Raw genomic sequence first — 21,743 nt, 5'->3', positions numbered from 1 at the left:
CGAAGGAGGAGTCACCAAACTCGTGACTTCCAAAGACTGTCCAAGAAGAAAAACAAACTGCAAACATCCGGGCCCAACACCAGATGGCGATCTATGCTAAGTGTACAACTCTGCAGCTCTACATGCCAAGAACAGATGCATACTGGTAAGTAGCATATTCCTTTCCTACCTAATTCCCCGGGCCAGTTATGTTTATAAGATGCTATAAACAAACTCCCCATTCTGTCCTATGGGGAACAGGTAGCCTTGCAATAGTGAAAAATGTAATTGGCCATAATTCACTATCCGGACATGCCACACACACCAGGGCATGTCCTACTTTTCACGTACACTGCACCCTGCCCACAGGGGTACCTTGGGCCTACCTTAGGGGTGGCTGATATGTAAGAAAAGGGAAGGTTAGGGACTGGCAAGTGTGTGCACTGGCCAAGTCGACATGGCAGTTACAAACTGCGCGCAGACTGTGCAATGGCAGGTCTGAGTTACCTTTTCAGGGCTACTCACGTGGGTGGCACAATCAGTGCTGCAGGCCCACTAGTAGCTTTTGATTTACATGCCCTGGCACACTCAGTGCACTTTACTAGGGACTAACAAGGAAATCAAATATCCAACCATGGAAACACCAATCCATAACACAATTTACAGAGAGCATATGCACTTTAGCGCTGATTAGAAGTGGTAAAGTGCCCAGAGTCCTAAAACCAGCACAAACAGATAAGGAAAAAATAGGAGGAAGAAGCAAAACGTTTGGGGATAACCCTGTGAAAAGGGCCATTTCCAACAGGTACCCTACTGGCACGACAGCTGAGGGCAAAACAAGAAAAAGAATATATCAAACAAATAGTGGACGACGCTGGTGTGTCTTAGCGAGGAGGATAAAGCAAACTCCTTCTGGAACTTTTACCATAACCTCTACACCACCTACCCGCTGGCGGCCCAAACCCAGGAGAGTTATCTGGGGCCCCTCAATCTGCCTCAGGTCTCGGCCCATACCAATAAGGAACTTAGTCGCCCCTTCACCAGGGAGGAGGTCCAGAAGGCGATAGACGCTCTGAAACTACAGAAGGCTCCCAGCCCGGACGGGCTAAATGCTCAATTCGATCATACTTTTGCACCCGAGCTGACTCCCCATCCGGTGACCCTTTTTTAACGACATAGCAAATGCCCAAAGGGTGATGGCTACCATGGGGTAGACGCTGGTCACCGTTCTACCCAAACCAGGGAAGGACCCTAGAGCATGCATCTCATACAGGCCCATCGCACTTTTGAATCTCAACGCGAAATTGTACTCTAAAATACTGGCCACCCGCCTTGCAAATGTCCTGCCATCTCTAATCGATCCCAACCAATCTGGGTTTATCAAGGGACGGCAGACCCACGACAACTTGCGGAGAATAGCACATATAATAGAGAAGGTACAGAAAAAAGGCATCCCCACGGCCCTCCTTTCATTAGACGCGGAGAAGGCCTTCAACCAGGTTGACTGGCCTTTTCTGCTGCAAACATTGAGACAATTCGGCTTCAACGAAACCTTTATTAGTATGGTGCGGGCCAATTCTCACTCTCCCAGGTCCCAAGTCCTTGTAAACGGGGTGGCCTCCGACTCTTTTGCACTCTCGCGGGGAACCAGTCAGGGCTGCCCACTGTCCCTCATGCTCTTGGCCCTCAGCATTGAACCCCGGGCAAACCCAGATATAAGCGAGGTTACATTTGGCACCTACGAGCACAAGATCTCCCTCTTTGCGGCCGACGTCCTACTTCCCATCACTGATCTGCTGATCTCGTTGCCGGCCATACAAGCGGAGCTTGATCGCTTTGAATTAGCGTCCGGTTTCAAGGTAAACCTCTCAAAGTCATTTTTGCTCAACTTAACTCTTTCGGGAGTGGTGATAGGAAGGATAAAAGAGACCTCCCTTTTGTGCTGTACAGGCAAAGACGTAATATATTTGAGGGTTAAGCTTACCCCTAAATTAGCCGATTTCTATAAGGCCAATTACCCGCCCTTGTTGCGACAGATCAAAGTGAATCTGAATAAATGTAAAGCTGCCTTCACCTCCTGGATAGGGAGAATCAATGCAATCAAGATGAATGTGTGAGAAAGTGGCTCTGTATATACTGTTCCCAAATAGGTACAGAGTCCACAGTCCCCAGAGGTTTGGCAGAGGTTAAAGTTAGATATAGCCTTACTCTCTAAAGTGGTAGCTTGGTCGAGCAGTAAGGCAGTAGCAGAGGACAGTGTAAAGCATTTGTTGTACATACTCAGTCAGCAAATGGTCTCACACACTCAAGAACTGAACTCTAGGCCAATGGTTTATATATATATAAAATATATGCTTGTTTTATTTTAGAACCAACAATAGGTATTAAAATATACTTTCTCAGAATGAGATGCTTTAGTTAAATACTTTGCAATAGGCAATTGACTTTTGCAGATAATAGTTGCAGTTTTGTTGCAGTAGGCAACACAATTTCAAACACAATAATACATTGAGCTCAATGGGAATTTTAAGTTATTTGCAATTGATTACTTTCAGGATTACTTTTCTAACTCCAGGACTGGATCCTAGATGCAGTCCTTAGACATTTCTTGGAAACAAGTGAGTAAATTCGTTTTAGTTACTGTTGTGATTTTTAAGCAATATTTTGCTATTTTAAATTTGACACTTAGAAACTTTTGCTAATCAAATTACCGATGTTATCCTATGGAAGGAAGTTCACTTAGCAGGTAAGTGGGGTTATGGTTACTTTTTCTTGGTCAGTGTTGGATCCTAGATCCAGCACTAGTGTACCAACTGTAAGCAGTTGAGAAACTGCGTTTAAGTTACACAGGCGATTTTTAAGGAATATTTATAAGTTTGCAAAATCGACACTTAGAAGAAATTTCATAGAAAAACAGTCAATGGTTTCCTATGGGAGAAAATTCAAGTTACGGGTGAAGTATGTTTTCGTTACTTTTGTAATCAACTGCTGGGCTCCTAGGCTCAGTCCTGGGGCATCTATCTAAAACAGGTAAGTAATTGCGTTTTCACAGAACGATTTTTAAAGAATATTACACCTGTAAGCAGTTGAGAAACTGCGTTTAAGTTATACAGGCGATTTTTAACGCATATTTATAAGTTTGCAAAATTCGGCACTTTGAAGAAATTTCACAGAAAAACAGTCAATGGTTTCCTATGGGAGAAAATTGAGTTAGTGGTAAGTACGGTTGTAAGTACTTTTCAGGGTCAGTGCTGGGCACCAAGATCCACCACTGGGATCTCTCCTAATAGCAGGTGAGTATTTCCGTTTTTGTTACTCTGGTGATTTTAGGTGAATATTTTAAAGTTTAGAAACTCCACACTTGTGAAGAAATTTCAGAAGAAGCCAGTCAATGTTACCCTATGGAAGAAAAGTGAGTTATCAGCTTTTGGGTAAGTACTCGACTGGCAGAGTTAAGGTCCTGGGCACAGACTCCGGCCGGGGTCTCCCAGGGTTAGGTAAGTACAGTTGTTACACCCTCAGTGGCACAGGGGTAGCCGGGTGCAGAGTGAGTTAGGCCCAATGTTATCCTATGGGAGGCAGGGGGGCCTTGGTTGGTGGCTGTGACTAGCAGGCCACGCGGCTGTGAGAGCTGGGCTCCTGGTCACTTGCTCAGGGCAAATGGGGAAGTAGGTAGGAGTAGAAGTTACACTGCCAGGGCCACTCAGGCGGCTGGGTGCAGAATGCTTTTGAGCCTTCAGGCGCTCAATGGATTTCAATGGGAAAGCTCAAGGACGAACAAAGGCTGCAAGCTCGGGGACAAAGATTCTTCAGGTGTCACCACCACTTCGAGAGGTAAGTTGGGTAGTTGGAGGATAGGTAGGTACCCAGGAGTCAGGCACAGGGGGCCGCAGGGCGCCTGGTGCAGGGGTGCCTTTTGATGTCGGGAAATCTTACCCTCTGTTGATCGCGGTTGGGGGGGAGGGGGGGGGGTGGTCCTTGGTTCCGAGGCTGCAGGCGTCGCCAGGAGCGTCGAGGTGGGTCCTTGGGTGCCAGATTCGGGGTCACAGTCGCCGGGGGACGTCCTCGGGGTCTTTGTCCACTCCGGCACAGGCCAGGCTTGGTGGGTGCAGAGTGTGCAGGGTTCGCGGTTCCGGGCTGAGGCCAGGGGTTAGAAACTTGCTTTGAGCAGAGTCACTGCTCGTGGGAGTCCCAGGTGCTCAGAGTCACAAGGTAGCCAGGCCCTCCGGGGTTTGTGAGGTTGCTGGCCGCAGAAGGTGCCTGGATTTAGCAGGAGCAGGTTCGAGGGTTTACAGGCCGGTAGGGCTGGGGCCAAAGCAGTTGGTGTCTTCGTCTTCTTAGCAGCTGCAGGACAGGTCGTCTTTTCTTCTTGCTCTTCTTGTAATTTCGGAATCTGAAATCTGGGGAAGGAAGGTTCAGGGTGCCCCTAAATACTAAATTTAGGGCCGTTACAGGTAGGTAAAGGGCAGGGACCACTGGGTCCCTGTCTTGGGGTGGGTACACCCCCTATCCTGCCACTCTCCTGTGGGAGGGGGGCAGTGGCCTAGTCCTGATTGGGCAGGGCTTCCCATCTTCAAGATGGCGAGAGCCCGGAGATGTGCTTCACCTCGCCTCCCCCACCTGAGGGGTGGGGTTGGCAGGCTGGCACATCCCCTGTCCTTATTTGGGGTTTCCGGCCAAGCTTCCCGCCAAAGTGGGGGGTTGCAGTGGCCTGGGGAAGTTCACAGAGGCGGAATGCCTTTGAAGCTTCCCCCTGCCCATCCTGGTGGAGGAGATTTAGCACCTCACCCAGGATGTGCATTGTTGCAGACCCAGGAAGGGGCTCTCCTACCCAGGGGTCCAGCAACATGTCTGCTGTGTGGCAGCCTAGGCAGCCTCAGAACAGACGTGGATTGTAGGTTTAGGTTTCAGGGGGCCTCTCTAAGATGCCCTCTGTGGTGCTTTGTACATTAAATCACACACTGGCATCAGTGTGGATTTAATGTGCTGAGCAGTTTGATACCAAACTTCTCAGTCTTCAGTGCTGCCATTATGGTGCTATGGAGTTCGTGTTTGACAAGCTCCCAGCACCATATACTCTTAGCTGGCAGCACTGCACTTACAGGACCCAGGAATGGACCTGGGTACTGTAGGGGCACAGGGCTCCTGCCTCTGTGTCCACACCACTGGCATAGGGCACCCAGCTAGAGGGGTGGCTGATGTATGCCAGGGCAGTGTAGGTTGTGGGCATGGCACACAGGGATGTGTGCCATGTCGACTCTCTGTTTTGTCTTGTATCCAGACACTCAGCCTGCAAGAGCAGTGTGTGGGTGTTAGGTTACAGGGCCTCTAAGGGTGGCACAATGAGTGCTGCAGCCCTTAGAGGCCTTCCCTGGTCACAAGGCCCTGGGTACCATTTACCAGGGGCTGACATGTGGCCAGGGTTTGCCAATTTGGGTTTTGGCTGTTAGGCAGTTTTTAGGGAAGGAACACAGGCCCTGGGCACCTGATTGGCAGGAGCCCAGGGCACAACAAGGAAAAGTGCATCAGCTATTTAGGCAAAAAAGAGGGGGGGGTTACTGCAACAGAAACCCACTTTCTTACAGTGTATCAACCCCAGGTGCGGCAGGCCACGACCAGGGACCTGCTCCCAATTGAGATATTTGCAGAATGCGGGGCATCCACCAAGGGACCTCTTTCCTGTACTCCCTTATAAGGGCGCTGAGCCCAAAGTCGACCCCGAGACACAGGAGATTCTGGGACTCTACCCATGCTACGCTGGTGGGGGAGAAACAATAGAGCCGCCTGTATAAGGACATTGCCAAACACAACCGCTCTATGCTCTTTAGAGCGCCTCCCTATAAAATAATGTACGACTGGCACTTGCACCCCCCAGAAATTACACAAAATATTCACTAACACTACGGACAGGTGCTGGAGGGGATGTGGGCTCCAGGGAGACTTAGGACAATTCTGGACGGACTGCCCCTCCATTCTGCCATTCTGGAAGGAGATACTATCACAGATCAAACTGATACTAGGATACCCCATCCCGGACACCATAGACCATACCCTCCTGGGGATCCGGGACCCGATTCTGAAACGACAAATGTATGGGGACCGCTCCATCATGTGGTTGTGCCTGGGTGCCGCTATGATGGCTATTGCAGCAACCTAGAAAAAGGCAGAGGCCTCGTCCATCACGCAATGACACGCTAGATTGTGGCGAGCGTTCGTAATGGAGCGGTTGACAGACATAGCAGAGGGATCAAGAACTCGGTTCGAGTACATTTGGTCCCCGCTGGTGGAATACCTGTCAGAGGGTTTGCCCTTATTCGCACGTGGCCCCAGACTGCTAGCACTTCACCTTTTTCACACTTAACTGAAGGGGGCGCGCTTCAGGTGGGCAAATACTGAGAGAGAATTGACCCTAGACCCTGCCCACAGAAACACCCCACCACTCGGCTTGCATTGGAACATAATCACCATGATACACTAGTTCTGTTCACACTTGGGGTTTTTTTTGTTTTTTTTTTTCCTCTTTTTTCCTTGCTTTTCCTATAGTTCAAAGTTGGGGTAGGAGGCACAACTGCACATTAGCAAAGGTCCCACATCAGGGCAATGCAAGATATTAAAGGGGTCGATTTGGACACATTAGTACGGATACCTATCGGGCTGACACCTTGTTAACAAGCTGTGTGTATTTGGGGGATTTCTGTAACTCTTGTCCTGTATACTGTACTTGTTGCAACTACAGTACTTTTCTCTGTATTGGTATAAATTCAATAAAAAGATTTTGAAATAAAAGGAAGGGAAGCCTACAGGATTTAAGCATAAAGCATATGCAAATGAGTGACTACAAAAACAACTAATGGTATGCTGTGGGTAGGTTGTAAGCCCACTGAATTGTAAACAGTATGCATTGCAGCACAGTGCATGCTGTGTAGGCTAGGCCTAAAAACAAATTATTGCCCTGCGGCATCAGAAAAAGTGCAATGTTATATATGTGTACATGTATCAAGATGTTACGGCAGCCCCAGCATGATGAACGTAAATGCAGGTCTGCGTCATAATGCAGCAGGCATTCAAAAATAATTATTTTGCTGTTTCAAGATGGCAGACGCACTTTGGAGCGGGAAAAGGATAACAAAAAATGCATGAATAATATTTGCTCAAAGTATTTTTAGAAAGCAGCAGCCTTGCAGCAAGAAAAAGTGTTCTCTTTTTTTAAATGGGATAGATTGGGGAGGAGTGGGTGCAGAGCAGCTGCGGTGGTGGCCGCAAATGAGGGGCATTACTCCCATGTCACTTATGAAACTAGTTAGCACATTTAGTTTTAAGGTTTTTTCCCCCTCTTTGCCTTGGACACATCTTGGATGCTTTTATTGGCTCTGAAGGGCTTAACAAGTGTAATTGGAATGGAATTTGATAAGACTGGATGAGGACCTATGTCCTGATGTGGGCTTTGTCTGTATCAAGAGCACAACTTTGGGATCAGGAACTTTATTTAGTGTGTAGGACCATATCACTCCTTAAAAGTTGACTTTGTTATTGTTACATAGCTCTATCTGTTCCCAGCACATTAGTGTCCCGAATGTATCATCTCTTAGTGAGGCTGCCACGTCGTTGATTGGCTGTACATTTTGATGCTGAATATCATGCATTTTCCTTCACAGCTATTAAGCCATACTTCCTTCGGCCTCGCATTGCTTCTAACCTTTGTGACCTTAGACCATATACATCTCCTAAACTATGCCTCCTTATTTGTTGAACTAATGTTAAACCAGGCTTCATCAGGTTTCAAGCCTGCATTTCTATTAATCGATAAACACTCTGGTCTCGCACTGCTGCTTGCCCAAGCTTCCTCCAGACTCAGACTGCTGCTGATTCATGCTCCCTCATGTCACGTGCTGTTGCTCACCCAAACTCCTTCAGGTCTTTTTGACAATTGATGATGTTTTGGGTCTCAAACATCTTCTGCCCCAACTTTTACCACTACTTGCCTGTAGTTTCCCAGGTATCATGTTTCTGCTATCCCAAACACCCTCAAATCTGAGCTTCCACCAAGCTCGTACTGCTTCTAGTCCAAGGTCCCCCATGTCTCTTAATGTTGCTAACTAAAACTCCTTCAAGTTTTGAATTAATGTTAATCTGACACTCCCTCTAGTCCCAGACTGTTGCTGACTCCAGCATTCCACTGCTAATAATCTAATGTCCTCAGGTTTCTGACTTTCTTACACTCATGGTATGCCAGCTTGTCTCATGTCTTATTCTGCTGCTGATTTCCACTTTATTTAGTTTCTTGTTTACACAAATCTAATTTCCCTTTTTTTCTGCATAGCCTGTCCTGGAAGTTATATGTTCCCGTATGCGCTACATCTCCTCCCAGATTGAGAGGCCCATTCGGATTGTTGCCCTGAGCTCGTCACTCTCCAATGCCAAGGATGTGGCTCACTGGCTGGGTTGCAGCACCACAGCCACATTCAACTTCCACCCAAATGTGCGCCCTGTCCCACTGGAGCTGCATATACAGGTAAAGTTTTGACTGATGGAAGACAGGGTTTGTCTATTTATAGAGATGCATATGTAGGCACAATGTGGATTGGGGAATGCAGGACTTGCGTGCAGAGATCTGAACAAATGAATACTTGACTAGGTGAGCTGTAGCAAGGAAATGTTTCCGTAGCACTGTACACTTAGACAGAGCATGGACTGGGTTTAGTGTCTTTTAAAGATATTAACATGTACATTGAGTCTGGATTGGGACAGTTAAACCCATCTTTCCAACTCCTGTACATCTCTTAACACCTGATCTTCTCTCTTCCTCCCTCCCATCTTTGTTTTCTCCCCATGTCTAATAGCTCTCCCGTTGTCATCTTTCCAGGGTTTTAACATCAGCCACACCCAGACCCGGCTGCTTTCCATGGCTAAGCCTGTGTATCACGCCATTACTAAGCACTCACCCAGAAAACCGGTCATCGTCTTTGTTCCATCTCGTAAGCAGACACGGCTCACTGCCATAGACATTCTAACCACCTGTGCCTCCGACGTGCAACGACAAAGGTAAGAGTCTGGGTGGGTTCTGGTTATACAGGGATGGCATTGTTTATGCAGGACACTGCTTGCTGAGGTAAGTGTGAATGTGCCTTTTCTGATGGATACTTCTTCCTGCAGATCCCTCATCTTAGGACTATTCCCCAAGTGCCAGACTGGAACTACAAACTTTTTTCACTAGCATTAGCTCTCCAGCAGCACCATGCAGCCTCAGCCTGTACTCTGCCTGCTCAGGATGTTGGAACATCGTAATAAATATGGCATCAACTGACATGATTTTGTTAGTTCATGTTTTCTTCCCCTTTTCAATGCAAGTCTGGAACTTTTCTCAGTAATTTGCCAGTGAAATTACTCCGCTTTCAGCAGTGACTTAAGTCAATTACCATCTGTGTTTAAACCCTTTCTCAGAGGGTGTAAGAAGATGCCCTTGCCATAGCCAACAACCTTTCCATGTGATGTCTAGAACAAGTATCTATGGAGAGGGCCCAGAAGATAACTGGGCTCTCCTAAATATATGTAGCAAGGTGCGCGCTTGGTGTGCTCCCATGGAATCAGAAATTCCAGTTTTACCTTTAACTTCGAAATCAAGGAGTTTTCTCAAGGAAGTAGAGTATTTGTCCTTCCTATGTGGGAAGTTTTCTTGGGAGACAATTCCCTGTTGCACCTAATCTGACAAGGAATGTGATCACTGTAGTTTATCCATGCGGGCTTTTGTTTAAGTAGCCATTGCTAATGTACTTTCCTGAAAAAATTGCTTTACTTTTCCTACTGTAGCAAAGTGGCTCTGTATGTACTGTTCCCAAATAGGTACAGTGTGCACAGAGTCCACTGTTCCCAGACGTTTAGCAGAGGCTAAAGTTAGATATAACCCTACTCTCTAAAGTGGTAGCTTGGTCGAGCAGTAAGGCAGTATCAGAGGACAGTGTAAAGCATTTGTTGTACACACTCAGTCAGCAAATGGTCTCACACACTCAAGAACTGAACTCTAGGCCAATGGTTTGTATATAAAAATATATGGTTCTTTTATTTTAGAACCAACAGTAGGTATCAAAATATACTTTCTTAGAATGAGATGCTTTAGTTAAATACTTTGAAATAGGCAATTGACTTTTGCATGTAATAGTTACAGTTTGTTGCAATAGGCAGCACAATTTCAAACACAATAATACATTGAGCTCAATGGGAATTTTAAGTTATATGCAATTGATTACTTTCAAGATTACTTACCTAACTCCAGGACTGGATTCTAGATTGTCCTGGGACAGTTCTTGGAAACAAATGAGTAAATACGTTTTAGTTACTGCTGTGATTTTTAAGCAATATTTTGCTATTTTAAAAGTTGAAACTTTTTCTAATCAAATTACCAGTGTTATCCTATGGGAGGAAATTGACTTAGCAGGTAAGTGGGGTTATGGTTACTTTTTCTAGGTCAGTGTTGGATCCTGGATCCAGCACTAGTGTCCCACCTGTAAGCAGTTGAGAAACTGCGTTTAAGTTATACAGACGATTTTTAACGAATATTTATAAGTTAGCAAAATCGACACTCGGAAGAAATTTCACAGAAAAACAGTCGATGGTTTCCTATGTAAGAAAATTGAGTTAGTGGTAATTACGGTTGTAAGTACTTTTCAGGGTCAGTGCTGGGCACCAAGATCCAGCACTGGGATCTCTACTAATAGCAGGTGAGTATTTTCGTTTTCGTTACTCGGTTGATTTTAGGTGAATATTTTAAAGTTTAGAAACTCCACACTTAGAAGAAATTTCAAGAGAAACCACTCAATGTTACCCTATGGAAGAAAAGTGAGTTATCGGCTTTTGGGTAAGTACTCGCCTGGCAGAGTTAAGGTTCTGGGCATAGACTCAGGGGTATCCCAGGGTCAGGTAAGCACAGTTGTCACACCCTCAGCGGCACTGGGGCAGCCGGGTGCAGAGTGAGTTAGGCCCAATGTTATCCTATGGGAGGCAGGGGGCCCTTGGTTGGTGGCTGCTGACTAGCAGGCCACGTGGCTGTGGGAGCTGGGCTCCTGGTCACTTGCTTAGGGCAAATGGGGAAGTAGGTAGGAGTAGAAGTTGCACTACCAGGGCCACTCGGGCGGCTGGGTGCAGAGTGCTTTTGAGTCTTCGGGTGCTCAATGGATTGCAATGGAAAAGCTCGAGGACGAACAAAGGCTGCAAGCTCGGGGACGAAGATTCTTCAGGTGTGACCACCACTTCGAGAGGTAAGTTGGGTAGTTGGAGGATAGGTAGGTACCCAGGAGTTGGGCACAGGGGGCCGCAGGGCGCCGGGTGCAGGGGTGCCTTTTGGTGTCGGGAAATCTTTCCCTCTGTTGATCGTGGTTGGGGGCGTCCCTGGTTCTGAGGCTGCAGGCGGCGTCCAAAGCATCGAGGTGGGTCCTTGGGTGCCGGAATCGGAGTCACAGTCGCCGGGGGGACGTCCTCGGGGTCTTTCTCCACTCTAGCACGGGCCAGGCTTGGCTGGGGCAGAGTGTGCAGGGTTCGCGGTTCCTGGCTGATGCCAGGGGTTGGTTACTTGCTTTGAACAGTGCTACTGCTCGTGGGAGTCCCAGATGCTCAGAATCACAAGGTAGCCAGGTCCTCCGGGGTTTGTGAGGTTGCTGGCCGCAGGAGGTGCTGGGATTTAGCAGGAGCAGGTTCGAGGTTCGACAGGCCGGTAGGGCTGGGGCCAAAGCAGTTGGTGTCTTTTTCTTCTTAGCAGCTGCATGGCAGGTCTTCTGTCTTCTTGATCTTCTTTGCTGTTTCGGAATCTGGAATCTAAGGAAGGAAGGTTCAGGGTGCCCCTAAATACTAAATTTAGGGGCGTTACAGGTAGGTAAAGCGCAGGGACCACTGGGTCCCTGCCCTGCGGTGGGTACACCTCCTATCCTGCCACTCTCCTGTGGGAGGGGGGCAGTGGCCTAGTCCTGATTGGGCAGGGCTCCCCATCTTGAAGATGGCGAGAGCCCGGGGACGTGCTTCACTTCGCCTCCCCAACCTGAGGGGTGGGGTTGGCAGAGGCTGGCACACCTCCTGTCCTTCCTTGGGGTTTCCGGACAGTCTTCCTGCCAGAGAGGGGGTTAAGAACCAGTAGGGGCCAGTTGCTGGGTACAGCAAGTGGCCTGGAGAAGCTCACAAAGGTGGAATGCCTTTGAAGCTTCCCCTACCCATCCTGGGTGAGAAGACTTCGCACCTCACCCAGGATGTGCATTGTTGCAGGCCCAGGGGAGCAGATGCCTCTCTACCCAGGGGTCCTGCAACATGTCTGCTGTGTGGCAGCCTAGGCAGCCCCTCAGACAAGACGTGGATTGTAGGTTAGGTTCAGGGGGCATCTCTAAGATGCCCTCAGTCGTGCATCTTACAGTAAATCCCACACTGGCATCAGTGTGGGTTTACTGTGCTGAGAAGTTTGATACCAAACTTCTGAGTCTTCAGTGTAGCCATCATTGTGCTGTGGAGTTCGTGTTGACGACCTCCCAACACAATATACTCTTAATGGCAGCACTGCACTTACAGTGCCCAGGAATGGACGTGGGTACTGTAGGGGCACAGGGCTCATGTACCTGTGCCCACACCACTGGCATAGGGCACCCAGCTAGAGGGGTGACTGAGGTATGCCAGGGCAGTGTTTGTTGTGGGCATGGCACACAGGGATGTGTGCCATGTCGACTCTTTGTTTTGTTCTGCACCCAGACAGTCAGCCTGCAAAGGCAGTGTGTGTGTGTGTGTGTGTCAGGGTACAGGGCCTCCAAGGGTGGCACAATAAGTGCTGCTGCCCTTAGGGGCCTTCTCTAGTCACAAGGCCCTGGGCACCTAGGGTACCATTTACCAGGGGCTGACATGTGACCAGAGATGCCAATTGGGTTTTGGCTGTTATGCAGTTTTTAGGGAAGGAACACAGGCCCTGATTGGCAGGAGCCCAGGGCACAACAAGGAAAAGATCATCAGTTATCAGGCAAAAAGTGGGGGGGGGGGTTACTGCAACAGAAACCCACTTCCACCTGGTTTATTACCCCGCAATGGGAGTTGAATTTTGCGGTCACATTCCTTTTGGCTTCCTGATTTGAGCTGATGCACTGTCCAGTTTTATGTCGGACTCTGAAAATTAACTTATTGGCAGTGACTTTGGCTAGTAGTGTTGGTGTCCAGTTCCTCATTTTTCATCTATCTGGATAAACTTTGCACATTGCCCAACTTACTTGCCCAAAATGGTTTCTGCCTTTCACATCACCCGTCTATCCTTGTTCACTCAACTTCATCCCACCAAGAAGGAGCAGGAGGTTAATAGATTGGTTGCCTGACTTGCAGTTTCTTACTACATCGATTGCACAAGACCACTAAGAATGAATGATTAGTTCTGTGTGGGTTCCTCCAAACCCAAGAATGGAAAAGCACCATTTTGCATTAGGCTACCGTTTTCTATTCAAGTCTGCTGCACCCTGGCCAAGAAAAATCATCCAGTTGTCATTCTTGCTGTCTCCACCAAGGACACTACTGCTTTGACTGTTCTCTGCAGAGGCATTCTTTTGGTTGATCTCTGTGGGGTGGAAAACATGGCCATTCTTGCATACATTTGCGAAGCGTTGTCTCACATCTCAGGCATACAGTAATGGATACTTTGTCAGGGCTGTGCTGCATTATTACCTTTGTTATTCAGCACTAATCAGTCTACCTCCCAAGAAGATATTGTTTGGGAATCCACTCATGTTTTTTTCCCCATGTTGTTAGTTCTGTTTGAGTCCCTTGGTCACCCAATGGGACCTAGAGCACTCTCTGGCACGAAATGGTTTGATAAGGGGTGCTCATTACCATTGAGAGAGTTGAAAAGGGCCCTTAGGGCTCCCCCTTGGGATGCTTCTGTGGTGGTGCATTGTCGATGCAACTACAAAACCGAAGTAAAGAAGGCGTGAAAAGAGATCAGAGCTGCAGCGTGGGATAATTTACTTAACCGGGGCTGCCTTAAAAACAAGGAAAAATGTTTTGCCCAGGCCAGTGCTCCAGCCCTAGTGCATCACATTGAAGCAGACAGTTGGGTGTTGGACCTGACTCTGTATCTACTATACTAAAGTGAGGTATAGTGTGCACAGAGTTCAGTGGAACCCCAAAGGTAGGCAGAGGTAAAAGTAGGTAGCACCTTACTCTCTATTTGTGGTCGAGCAGTAAGGCTGTATTTGAGGGTAGTGTTAAGCATTTATTGTACACACACACTCAAAGACTGAACCATAGACCAATTGGTTTTGTATAAATATTCTTTTAGTTATTTTATTTTCTAGAACCAAGCATTAGTAATGCAGTTTGTAAACAGTTAGAATTGCATTTTGTAAGAAAGTGGGTTTCTGTTGCAGTAACCCCCCCCCCTTTTTTTGCCTAATAGCTGATGCACGTTTCCTTGTTGTGCCCTGGGCTCCTGCCAATCAGGTACCCAGGGCCTGTGTTCCTTCCCTAAAAACTGCCTAACAGCCAAAACCCAAATTGGCAAACCCTGGCCACATGTCAGCCCCTGGTAATTGGTACCCAGGGCCTTGTGAACAGGTAAGGCCTCTAAGGGCTGCAGCACGCATTGTGCCACCCTTAGAGGCCCTGTACCCTAACACACACACACTGCTCTTGCAGGCTGAGTGCCTGGGTACAAGACAAAACAGAGAGTCGACATGGCACACATCCCTGTGTGCCATGCCCACAACCTACACTGCCCTGGCATACATCAGCCACCCCTCTAGCTGGGTGCCCTATGCCAGTGGTGTGGGCACAGAGGCAGGAGCCCTGTGCCCCTACAGTACCCAGGTCCATTCCTGGGCACTGTAAGTGCAGTGCTGCCATTTATGAGTACATGGTGCTGGGAGCTCGTCAAACACGAACTCACAGCACCATAATGGCAGCACTGAAGACTGAGAAGTTTGGTATCAAACTGCTCAGCACATTAAATCCACACTGATGCCAGTGTGGGATTTATTGTACCAAGCACCACCGAGGGCATCTTAGAGAGGCCCCCTGAAACCTAACCTACAATCCACGTCTGTTGTGAGGCTGCCTAGGCTGCCACAAAGCAGACATGTTGCTGGACCCCTGGGTAGGAGAGCCCCTGCTCTCCTGGGTCTGCAACAATGCACATCCTGGGTGAGGTGCTAAATCTCCTCCCCCCAGGATGGGCAGGGGGATGCTTCAAAGGCATCTGTGAGCTACCCCAGGCCACTGCAACCCCCACTCTGGCGGGAAGCTTGGCCGGAAACCCCAAATAAGGACAGGGGATGTGCCAGCCTGCCAACCCCACCCCTCAGGTGGGAGAGGCGAGGTGAAGCACATCTCCGGGCTCTCGCCATCTTGAAGATGGGACGCCCTGCCCAATCAGGACTAGGCCACTGCCCCCCTCCCACAGGAGAGAGGCAGGATAGGGGGTGTACCCACCCCAGGACAGGGACCCATTGGTCCCTGCCCTTCACCTACCTGTAACGCCCCTAAATCTAGTATTTAGGGGCACCCTGAACCTTCATTCCCCAGCTTCCGAAATCCAAAGAAGAGCTAGAAGAAAGAAGACCTGCCCTGCAGCTGCTAAGAAGAGGAGACACCAACTCCTTTGGCCCCAGCCCTACCGGCCTGTCGACCCTCAAACCTGCTCCAACCCGGCATCTCTTGTGGCCAGCAACCTCACAAACCCCGGAGGACCTGGCTACCTTTTGACTCTAAACCCCTGGGACTCCCATGAGTAGAGGCTCTACTCAAAATCTACTTCTAATCCCTGGCAGCAGCCTGGAACCGCGAACCCTTTACACTCTGCACCCGCCAAGCCTAGCCTGTGCCGGAGTGGACAAAGACCCCGAGGACGACCCCACGGCGACTGTGACCCCGAGTCCGGCACCCAAGGACCTCCCTCGACACTCCTGAAGAAGCCTGCAGCCTCAGAACCAGGGGCCCCCCCAACCGCGATCAACAGAGGGTAAGATTTCCCGACACCAAAAGGCACCCCTGCATCTGGCGCCCCTCGGCCCCCTGTGCCCAATCCTGGGGTACCTACCTATCCTCCAACTACCCAACTTACCTCTCAAAGTGGTGGTGGCACCTGAAGAATCTTCGTCCCCGAGCTTGCAATCTTTTTCTAAACCGGAGATTTCCCATTGAAATCAATTGAGCGCCCGAAGGCTCAAAAGCACCCTGCACCCAGCCGCCCGAGTGGCCCTGGCAGTGCAACCTCTACACCTATCTACTTCCCCACTTGCCCTGAGTAAGTGACCAGGAGCCAAGCTCCCACAGCCGCGTGGCCTGCTAGTCAGCAACCACCAACCAAGGCCCCCCTACCTCTCATAGGATAACATTGGGCCTAACTCTCTCTGCATCCGGCCACGCTTGTGCCGCTGAGGGTGAACCAACTGTACCTTGGGAGACCCCTGAGTCTATGTCCAGAACCTTAACTCTGCCAGTCGAGTACTTGCCTTTAAACCGATAACTCAATTTTCCCATAGGGTAACATTGACTTGCTTTTCCTGAAATTTCTGCTAAGTGTGGACTTTTCAAAACTTAAAATATTCACCAAAAATCAGCCGAGTAACGAAAACGAAAATACTCACTTGCTCTTAGGTGAGCTCCCAGTGCTGGATCTTGGTGCCCAGCACTGACTCTGAAAACTTCTTACAACTGTACTTACCAGTAACCCAATTTTTGTAGCGTGAATCTTTCTGGATTCACTATGCTGTGCATTATTCCGCGATCTGGTGGTTGGGTCCGGATTCGTAGTCTTTCCTTTTGTTTTTTTTTGTTTTTTTTCGTAGCCCAGGTGGGCGTCGACGTCCCACCATTTGGTGCACCTCTCGTGACGTCGTCGTGCTTCCTGCGGAAGTCCCACCTTTGGGGCGCCATCTTCAGATTATTTTTTCCCTCGTTGGGTCTGGATCGTCATCGAGAAGCTCCAGGATTTCAATCGAAGGAAGAAGGAGAAAACGCGAGTTTCGTCGAGAAAGAACAACTGAGATTACAGAGAGGAATAACTTACATCCGGGACGCGAAGAAGGAAGAATTCCCAGGAATTTTCTTCGACGCCCTTCGAAGATGCGCAATCAGAGGCTCTGAGCGCAATGGACAAGACACCGTTCAAATTCTGCCCTAACTGCCACCACAAGTTCGCGCAGAAGGACCAGCATCCGGTCTGCAACCTTTGCCTACCGATCGACCACCCGAGCAAGGACTGCAACGCCTGTTCAGCTTTCGCGCCGAAGACGCTCCGGGTGAGAGAACGCCAGAGAAGAGCTAACTTCAGCATGGAGGGCAAGGGTAAGGCCCCGTCGCTTTACGATCTGGGTCTCTCCACCGACGATGAGGACAACATCGCCGAAGGACCCGACGTCTTCACGGTCGCAGAGACCGATACGAAAACGCCTGATGAGGTAAGAGAATCGTCGAGTTCAAAACCCCCGAAAGGGCCTCGAAAACCCGAGACAGACTCGCGAAAATCTGAGTCAAAGTCCTCAAAAGGAGCACCGGCGCCGAAAATTTCGACGACCAAGGGTGGATCCATGGACAAAAGGCCGAGCGGATCCTGCGAGAAGGACTCCCTGGTGCCGAAGGACGCCGAAAGGCAGAGTTCGTCGAGAACAGCCCACGAAACGGGGCGTTCGATGCCGAAAGACAAGCCAGCGTCGACGCAAGCTCCGTCGAAAAGAGCCGCGGTTGACGCCGAAAGCATCTCCGACATGGAGGGCCAACGTGCCAGCGACCTCGGGGCCACCCCCCGATAAGGAAAGCAGGAGAATGGACCTCACTGGGAGGAAGGTCGAAAGGAACGCTGCAATGCACTGGCGCATGGCGAACTCCAATGCGCTTCTCAATCGACACCAGTACCAGCACTGGGACGAGATGGGGGAATTAGTCAAACACCTCCCTGAAGAGTACCGCCAAAGAGCATCCCACCTTGTGGAAGAAGGTTAAAACATAGCCAATTCATGCATTAAGACTGCATTGGACGGGGCGGAAACTTCAAGCAGATTAATGGCCATAGGGATCACCAAACGAAGACAGGCCTGGCTGAGAATCTCTGGATTCAAACAGGAGGTGCAGAGCAACATATTAAACACCCCTTTCAACGGGGAAACACTATTCGGGGCGACAGTGGATGAAAAGCTCACCCAGCTGAAGAAAGAGAACGAGACGGCAAGGTCCATGGGGGCCCTACAGTTCAGGGGGATGAGACGAGGCACTCCAACTAGGAGACCCTACGGTAGAGGGGGTAACCCGCAGGGAGCGTCGCACCAGACGTTCCAGCAAGGACAGCAGGGTGAAGGTCACGGCCAGCAAGGTCAGCAAAAACAAAACTGGCAGTACCAGCCAAGGGGCCAGTCCTTTCGCGGGAGGGGAAACGAACGTGGCCAAAGGAGACGAGGGGGTGACCAACCCTCATCTAAGTGACTCGGCACGCATGGGGACACCCACCCCCAACATACCCCCAGGGGTGAGGCGCAATGCAAAAACGAGGGGGGGGAAGAGACCCAATCGCCTACGAGCATCCAACACCCGTTGGCGGAAGACTGGGCCTCTTCCTACAGGAATGGCAACGTATAACCACGGACAAGTGGATACTGAACGTCATACAACACGGTTACTGCGTGGACTTGGAGGGGACGCCTCCAAACAGAAAACGAAAACGAAGGCAACGCTCCGGTCAGGAGCTTGCTCAACTCAGAGAGGAAACACTGAAGCTGCTCGAAAAGAGAGCCATCGAGCCAGTGCCTTACAAGGAAAGGAACAAAGGGGTCTACTCAAACTACTTCGTGGTACCAAAAGTAGACAGAAATCTCAGACCCATTCTGGATCTGCGATACCTAAACAAATACATCAGAACACAAAAGTTCAAAATGACATCACTACAGGAGGTGCTGCCCCAAATAAGGGACGGAGACTTCATGTCCACCGTGGACCTCAAGGATGCCTACCTGCACATCCCAATAAACAGAAGGCACAAAAGACTTTTAAGATTCAGCATCAACCAGGATCATTACCAATTCACGACCCTGGCCTTCGGGCTAAAATCAGCACCAAGGGTATTCACGAAATGCCTGTCGGCAGTCGCAGCATACCTACGAAGGAAGGGGATTCATGTGTACCCTTACCTAGACGACTGGCTGATCAAAGCAAACACCCACGAAAAGTGCGAGAAACACGCAGCACAGGTGACAAAGACACTGACGAACCTGGGGTTCTCCATACACTGGGGGAAGTCATCAATGAAGCCAGAACAGGTGAAGATTTTCCTGGGAGCAAAAATCAACACCATAAACAGAACGGTCGTGCCCAGCGACAGGAGAGCAGAAGCCCTACTGAAGGAGACGAGCCTCTACCAGAAGGGGCGAGTTCTGACAGTGAGAACAGTGAGCAAGATCATGGGGATGATGGCGTCATGTATCCACCTGGTCCCAAATGTACGGCTTCACATGAGACCATTTCAAGAATGGCTACAACAGCAATGGTCACAGGCAAGCGGAAGTTGGGAAGATCTAGTGGTTGTGACGCACGCAGTGCAGGAAGAGATAACTTGGTGGAACAGGGACAACATAACTACAGGGAAAAGCCTGGCACCACCAAGCCCAACTGTGACCATCACCACGGACGCATCTCAAAGGGGATGGGGAGCACACATGGACCAACTCAGAGTGAGGGGTCTGTGGGCTCCGGCAGATGCGGTCAGACATATCAATTACCTGGAATTGAAGACTGTCCTGCTAGCCCTGAAGGCATTCCAGAAGCACCTGTACAACCAGAGAGTGTTGATTCAAATGGGCAACACCACAACCATGTTTTATATCAACAAACAGGGTGGGACACAGTTGTTCCCCCTTTCCACTCTGGCACAGGAGATTTGGAGATGGGCCATACCTCTCAAGATAGACCTGCTAGCGATTCACCTACCAGGGAAGGACAATGTGGAGGCAGACTGGCTAAGCAGGCAGACCTCGGCTTCACATGAGTGGGAGCTCAATGGGCACGAAACGCAGAAGCTTTTCCAGAAATGGGGAACTCCCACAATAGACCTGTTTGCAACACGCCAGAATGCAAAATGCCAAAGCTTCGCGTCCAGGCAACCAGATCAGCAATCCCAAGGGAATGCCCTATGGATAAGCTGGTCAAGGACATTTGCCTACGCTTTTCCGCCGATACCACTGTTACACAGGGTGCTCGAGAAATGCAGAACCAGCAACATGACACTGATCCTGGTGGCACCACAGTGGGCAAGGCAGACTTGGTTCTCCCAAATTCTAGAAATGGCTCAGGGGAATCCCCACAGATTCACAAGAAGAAAGGACCTGCTCTCCATGCAGAACGGAGAGGATCTACATCCAGAACCAGAGAGCCTCAGCCTGGCGGCATGGCTCCTGAAGAGTTAGAGTTTGCGGACCTTAGATTGCCTCCAAGTACTCTGCGAGTGCTGCGAGAGGCAAGGAGACCAACTACGCGCAAATGCTATAGTGCGAAATGGAAAAGATTTACAGTATGGTGTGGAAAGAATGGCCTGCAGAATAAAATGACAAAGGACTCAACAGTGCTGAGATACCTCACGCACCTTCTGAAAAGTAACCTATGCTCCACCTCCCTAAGGGTACACCTAGCGGCGATAGTAGCCTACACAAGAGGGGAGAAGGGTGGAAGTTTCTTTACGTCGCAGGTAGTATAGAGATTCATGGAAGGAGCGAAACGAATCGCGCCACCTAAAAGGTTGCCGTGGTCCTGACGGAGCTTATGAAGGCACCATTTGAACCCATACACAAGGCATCAATGCAAATGTTGACTATGAAAACGGCATTTCTGGTAGCCATAACCTCGCTACGCAGGGTGAGCGAACTGCAAGCACTAACGCTACAAGAGCCCTACATACAGATACACAAGGACAGGGTTGTCCTGAGAACGGACCCACACTTCATGCCTAAAGTCGTGTCGGCGTTCCATATGAACCAGAGTATTCAGATACCGAGTTTCTTTCGCAACCCAACTTCAAACGCAGAAAAGGCTCTAGACGCTAGGAGAGCGGTGATGCACTACATTGAGAGGACCAAGGAGCACAGAAAAACTCAGCAGCTCTTTGTGTCCTCTGCATCAAGTTTCATGGGGAGACCAGTGACAAAGGGCACCATTGCTAGATGGATTGCACTAACTATACAGTTTTGCCACAAACAGGCAGGACAGGAGCTAACGGAGGGGCCTCAAGCTCACTCCACAAGGAAGAAAGGGGCAACCATTGCCTTTCTGGCAAATACGCCCATTCAGGACATATGCCTGGTGGCAACATGGGCTTCAGTGCACACGTTCACCAAGCACTACTGCGTGGACATACAGATGAAAAAGGAAGCACAAGTAGGACAGAAGGTGCTTCAACACATTTTCAACAGCCAACACTCATCTAGCACCCAACCGCCACAAAGATAACAAACCGCTACAAAGTCTATGCACAGCATAGTGAATCCAGAAAGATTCACGCTGCAAAACGAATAGTTTCTTACCTGTCGGTGTAGTTTTGCAGCTTGAAGATCTTTCTGGATTCACTAGCGAACCCACCCACCTCCGCCAGGAAGATGAGGCTGGAGGAAGAGGGGGAAAAACAGAGAAGTACAGAAGGAATGAAATACTACAGAAAAGTAGACATATAATTTAATCATTCGCCTAGGGTTAAAAAAAATAAAAAAATAAAAAAAACGAGAGGAAAAAAGAACCCGAAGATGGCGCCCCAAAGGTGGGAGTTCCGCAGGAAGCACGACGACGTC

The 21,743-nt window shown here is 49.3% G+C and overlaps 1 protein-coding gene across 1 annotated transcript in view; it reads left to right on the top strand.

The window, feature by feature from the left end:
- Positions 1-21,743, top strand: part of SNRNP200 (small nuclear ribonucleoprotein U5 subunit 200) — a 468,968-nt gene that overhangs the window by 362,257 nt on the left and 84,968 nt on the right. The window contains exons 32-33 of the mRNA XM_085634342.1: positions 8,300-8,491; positions 8,843-9,021. Of these exons, the coding sequence (XP_085490468.1) occupies positions 8,300-8,491; positions 8,843-9,021 (371 nt within the window). The remainder of the gene's footprint in view (positions 1-8,299; positions 8,492-8,842; positions 9,022-21,743) is intronic.

Source organism: Triturus cristatus, chromosome 11 (assembly GCF_964204655.1).
Source record: "Triturus cristatus chromosome 11, aTriCri1.1, whole genome shotgun sequence".
Classification (NCBI taxonomy): domain Eukaryota; kingdom Metazoa; phylum Chordata; class Amphibia; order Caudata; family Salamandridae; genus Triturus; species Triturus cristatus.
Note: the sequence above shows the minus strand (reverse complement) of the source record. Positions and strands in the feature narration are given on the sequence as shown.